Below are 6,108 nucleotides of genomic sequence, written 5' to 3'. Positions count from 1 at the left end.
GCAGCAAGGTACTATGGACCCTACAAAATCATCAACAAGATTGGACCAGTAGCATACAAGCTAGAATTTCCTGAACATGCTAAAAACCATCTTGTTTTTCATGTATCTCTCCTAAAGAAGGTCATCAAATCAAGTCAGCAGCCTCAATCTCTTCCAACATTGTTAAATGAGGAATATGAGTTGGAGGTGGAACTAGAGGATATTGTGGAGTTTAGAGAAAATCAACAAGGAGTTGTGGAAGTTTTGGTGAAATGGGCACAATTGATAGAGGATAATAACACTTTGGAAATTGCTGTCAATATACAAGAAAAATGTCCCACTTTTCCCCTTGAGGACAAGGTGATTCTTTTAGGGGGGGGGTAGTGATAGAGCCAGGCCCAGGCCCCATATTACAAAGTTCTATGTTAGAAAAAATAAGAAGCAGAATTAGGCAAACAGTTACTTTAATATTATGTTTCTTGGGTAGTTAGTAACTGAATAGTATAAATAAGGAAGGATGGGTTTGTATTTGACAATTTTGGAAATACTTGAAAGGGAAGTAACCGAATTGGAGCAATTCAGTTACTAGGGCAAATTCTCTATCACTCTTGTAATCATTTCTATTCTTCTTACAATTCAATAAAAGTTCTGCAGATTCAAGATCACATTGATCTTGAATCCCAAACATTCTTCAATTTCTTCTTAATCTCAATTCTCTAGGTACCAGTTCTAACACGCAAGACAAACAACCTTACTATTATGTTGAAATTGAAATGAATAAAACAATGATGTACCTTTGATTTGTAAATATGCAAACCACATCTAGAAAAGAGTGTTTTGAAGTATGAATCAGTTCTTGTAACACTTCGATCTTCATTATCAAGCACAAATCCTGTCAGGCATAAAACAGGAATCATAGATTCAAAACATAAAGTAAACATCTACTTAAAATAAAAAATGCACAGATAAATTAACTAAGGATAATAAAGAAAAATAAGTTAATTACATCACATAAAAAGGACCCACATTGAGTTTAATGGTAATGTTAACACTATTGTGCAAAAGCTTCAAATAAACAATGACCCAATGTGAAGATCAGAAGATGTATGCTTCAAATAACCTTGTTGGTTGCATAAAAACATAAAATGCATGATATAAATCATTGAGAATGACTGAAAAAACAAGAATGCATGAAAGAGCATAGTACCAGTTGTAGCAGTATTTTCCTTCAATATAAACAATCCACCTGGTTTAAGGCCAACCTGTATTAATGTATTTGTCAGCACCAATAGGGTAAATACATAGGACAAAAGTGTTATGTTTGAAATAACAGCAATAGTGGGAAAATAGTACATCCTTATGTGAAATATACAAAAGAAAAAAAGTTATTGACTCGAACATTTAGTTTATACATGTAAGTAGCTTGAGTTCTCAACAAAACCATCATAAAGTTAGTTAAAAATTAAATGATTCATGCATAAGATGAACCATTATAGCTACAAATTTTCGGTTCTTGATTGCAATAGGACACAGATAACAAAGTTTCTAAACTATCACATAATTCTACCAATAATGCATTAGTCTAGTGGTGTAAGATTCTTTAGATCCTAGAAAGACCAAAATGTCAAGTGTTCGATTTATAGAAAAGACAGTTAGTTTCTTACTCATAGGGTTAGGAGATATACCAACAAAAGGTTACTAATGAATAAACATATTACAGTTTCTCTTATCCAAAATAAAAATTTCAACTATTAGAAAGATCAAATAATCAATAAACTAGACTACTTCATCAATCATGTAACTATATATTTTATAACATGAAGAAAGTAGAAATTACCTTAGCCCTGTTAAAAAATGAAATAAAATCATTATCTGTAAGATGACCAATGCACCATTGGATCCATATTACATCATATCTTCCAGCAACTGGTGTAAAATCCTAAAACAAGGAAAGCAAAATGTCCTTAATAATATCACTCAAGACTATTAATAATGTGTTTGGATTAGCTGCAAATAAAAGATTATTTCAACACTCAATATCATTGATGATTATTGTTATAATCGATTATAGATTTATACTAGAACCAGTTTCATCTTAGGATATGTTTACTGAAAAGCAAATTTAAAATAAGGTATTCCATTTGGGTTGTGTAAAAATATCACTTTTATTCAGTAAATTACATAAACAACTATGGAGTTATTTATTTAGTTTAGATTAACAACATTTGTTTAGTTTAGATTAACAACATTTGTTCAGTTTAGATTAACAATATTTGTTTAGTAGTTAGTTCTTTATGGGAGAAATGAGAAAATTTGATTGATTTCATAATAATCAATCACATGTGAGATTATCTCATCATTTTTTTATTTTTTATAAAAAATTAAACTACGGAATAAATATCAATAAAACTAGATTTTAGCCAATAATAATTTATTTTTTCATTATATTTAGAAATTAATTTTTATTATAATAAAAATGATGTAACCAACTTACAATCACCTTTATCGAATCAGTTATATATATTTTGAAAAACAAAGGATAAGTGTAACTTTTACCTCTTATTTTAAAAAAGAATTTAGAAGTTTCTATTTTTATTTATTTTCAAATTTATTCAATAAATAACTTTGGAATTTTTTTTTTACGATAAACAATTTTGGGTTTTTTGTGCCAGATAAAATTGGTGTTCACACCAATACTACTCAATGTTATGAGAATCGGACAATCCGACCAATTCGACCATTGACCAGACTTTAAAATGACTATGTTTTATAGTGTTAAAATTGATTAAGCCATAATAACCCAAAAGTAAATTGATTTGTTCACATAATTTAAAAAAAAACATAATGCTACTCTAATATTTATTTTACTTCGGTCCTTAAAAAGGTGGAGATATGTTGCTTCAATATAATTTTACATAATTATTAATTATATAAATTTTTGGATTTATATATAATTATATATTATACATAATTATTAATTATATATAAAATCAATCAATCTAATCAGACAGTGTAATTTCACTAAAACTCAAGGGATATCAGTATAATTTACTCTTAAACATAAGACAAGACTTTTTCCAGTTTAATTACATACTAGAGTTTCACAATATTATTACTATTAGTGACCTTATTCTTATTTACTGATATAGTTGGGGAATATAAGGTACCCACATAACATGTTTGAATGAGAATTTATCATTATATTCACATCCAATATCACCTAAGTTAATAGGGATTCTCTCCGAGTCATGTTTTTACTATTAATTTTAAGAATTAAAATTTCATTAGAAGTATAATTAAAAAATATATAACTATCTTATTGGGCATATACATTTATGTGAAGTAGACAAACCTGAAGTGGCAGAGAATAAAAATTAACTGCCTTGTGCAGATCTGAATTGGTTTGATATCCAGTAGCCAGAGTTTCACGTGCAGCCTCTAAGAAATGTGATACTGGCTCTAGGAGATCAACCTGGATTTTAGGACAAACAAGAAAAAATAACGATTATTCTTCGATTTTAAGTATTTATAAAAAGAAACTAAATAATCATTTCAATCTCTCATGTTTTTTAACCTTAAATTTAAAACATATATCTAATAAAAGTGAATCTGACAAACCTCATTGAAGTATCTTATTAACAGATTTTTGGTGACTCTACCAATGCCAGAACCACAATCTGGAATTCAAGAAACTTCTTATTAGATCTTCAATCTATATGAAATCAATATTCAAAGCAGCTTATGTGTTACACTCAGCAAAATCACAAACACACACTAGCCATCAATCATAAATTTCAAAAATTAGGACAGTCCAATCCACGAACCTTCCACTTAGTCAGATTTGAGGATGGTAAATATACCCACTCTACCCTTATAAATAAAAAGGTTGTTTCTGGTAAATAAATTAAAAATAATAATTCAAATAAAGCCTATGGTAAAACTTCATTTTATTTGAAAAGTGGCAAAGAGTGAGTACCAAGAGCAACAAGTGGTTGGTGTCTATTATCAATATGAAAACGTTCAGACAATAAAACCTTCAAAAAATCCTCACTGCCATTTATATCAGCATCATTAACAATTCCAAATCCACTCAACACCCCATCCACAGATGCATCAACTCCCTGCACTTACAAACAAAAAACCAAACTTTATCACTGACCATTATTTTGAATTGTGGTTGTAGTTACTTTACATTTACTACAATTGTAGCCATTACAATTATGATGTAGACACGGTTGGTTAACATATTTCATAAGCTTTGTGTGGCAAAAAAATGAAGGCCTTATTTATCATAAGAAAATATGAAATTTATACATGGAAATTTAAACTAAAATAAGAATTCAATAAAGCAAATTATTAGAGGAAAATGAGTGTTCATTATTTATAATTTTTTTTAAATCTAATGAAAATAGTCTTTTCTTATTAATTTATTATTGTTGTTCATTGAAGAATTGAGTCAACATATTTTCTATTTTCAAGTTATATTTTTAATCGACCTTAAATGATATCATATTTGATTCTTCGGCTGACTTCTCAATTTAATTTTACATCAATTATAGTCATATAATACAATAATCAAGAAAATATTGAATAAAGTCATACATAATATAATAAGTAATGAAGGTAAGAGGAGACATATTCTAAATGAGTAAAAAAATAAGAATACAAATTGCAAAAATTAAAAAAAGTATTTAAGTAAATAAAAATTGAACTCTATTAACTAGGCCAGAACTTATTGCACATGTATCAGAATAGGTGGAGAGTGCAATTTAAAACACTCACGAAGACCCATTAATTGCAACCTCAAAAAACAAACTTGAGAGAAACCCAATTAAAAGAATAAGCAGAAAAAACAATTCATTCAAAAAGGGTACCTCCCAATAAGTGACAGCATCATTATACCACTGAGACTTTCTGTTTGGGTCACCGGCGTGTTCCTTCCACATCTCGTCGACGGTGTTGAATTGATGACCATCTATATCTCTACCAGCGATGTCTATAGACCTTGTTTTCCGAACAAGAAAATGATGAGCACAAAGAGCAGTGAGTAGAGTGAGAGAAAGAGGGAGAAGGAACCTAAGTCCCAGTTTTTCTGGACTCATGTCGGCTAAAAAACTGTCCCTTCTAATAAGTGTCACTCTCAAGTCTAAGTTAGAACAATCAAACCAAATTCTTATTCTAATTTATATCCCAAGTTATTTTATAGTTCTTTATAAATTAAAAATATCTATTATACCTTTTATTTATTTTTATTTGAGTTCTCCTACCATTGTTTATATTTAATTTTCTCTTCTTCAAACCATATGCCTCTTGATAGGTATATAGACCAAAATCTCAAATATTCAATTTGTATGAGTATATTTGTTAGGAATGAGAATCTCATATCTCAAAAATAAATAAATTCATTATCTAAAATGTGAATGAATACATTTGGTTATACTAAATATATTCTTAAATTTTTTGGTACATTCGATACAAGAAAACAAAAAAAGAAAGAAAGAACTGACAAACTAGACTATAAGGCAACAATCTAAGTCAAGATGAAGTTGACATTCTAAAAGAGCCAAATTTCATACAATGAAATTAGAAAAAACATGAAAGCCAATCTTAGCTAGATATCTGCCACAATGTTCTCTTCCCTATCCATGTGATATAACAACAACCCAATCAAGAGACACCCATGCACAAGTCTTTCTAATCGCACAGCCTCATAAATGAGAAAATAAGCCACTCAACCAAACTTTTATTTTTTACTTATTCTCTTGAATTATAACTTTTCTTCACTAGCTAGTTAGCCAAACAAGTCGGTTTTTAAAAAACTTACAACAATAATCAAATTTTTGTTTCATTAGATTTGATCAACTACATGAGCTGAACAATGCTAAATCAAAAATAAATATTATAAAAAATAATTATTAAACAACCGATAATTGGTTGACCATTGAGTAAGTTTTAAAGATAATATTAGTTTTGATACATCTAAAAAAGTTGTTTTTTCAAAAGATTATTTTTCATATATTATTTACAAAACTCTGTAGTGGAGTTAAAATATTTTATTTAGCTTTAAAGATTTCTAAGCATCTTTTTAGACAAAAAATCACGTGGGCTCTATATACCTAAAATCATAAT

At 28.7% G+C, this 6,108-nt stretch overlaps 1 protein-coding gene across 1 annotated transcript; it reads right to left on the bottom strand.

Moving 5' to 3' along the window:
- LOC109358046 (alpha N-terminal protein methyltransferase 1-like) lies at positions 1,031-5,106 on the bottom strand. The gene is made up of 7 exons (XM_019602114.1): positions 4,854-5,106; positions 3,956-4,100; positions 3,598-3,656; positions 3,332-3,451; positions 1,817-1,918; positions 1,187-1,241; positions 1,031-1,044 (listed from the first exon to the last, which is right to left on the bottom strand). The coding sequence occupies exons 1-7, from the start codon at positions 5,079-5,081 to the stop codon at positions 1,031-1,033; spliced, it is 723 nt and encodes a 240-aa protein (XP_019457659.1). The 5' UTR covers positions 5,082-5,106.

The sequence above is a fragment of the Lupinus angustifolius genome, chromosome LG10, assembly GCF_001865875.1.
Source record: "Lupinus angustifolius cultivar Tanjil chromosome LG10, LupAngTanjil_v1.0, whole genome shotgun sequence".
NCBI classification, from domain to species: Eukaryota; Viridiplantae; Streptophyta; class Magnoliopsida; order Fabales; family Fabaceae; genus Lupinus; species Lupinus angustifolius.
Note: the sequence above shows the minus strand (reverse complement) of the source record. Positions and strands in the feature narration are given on the sequence as shown.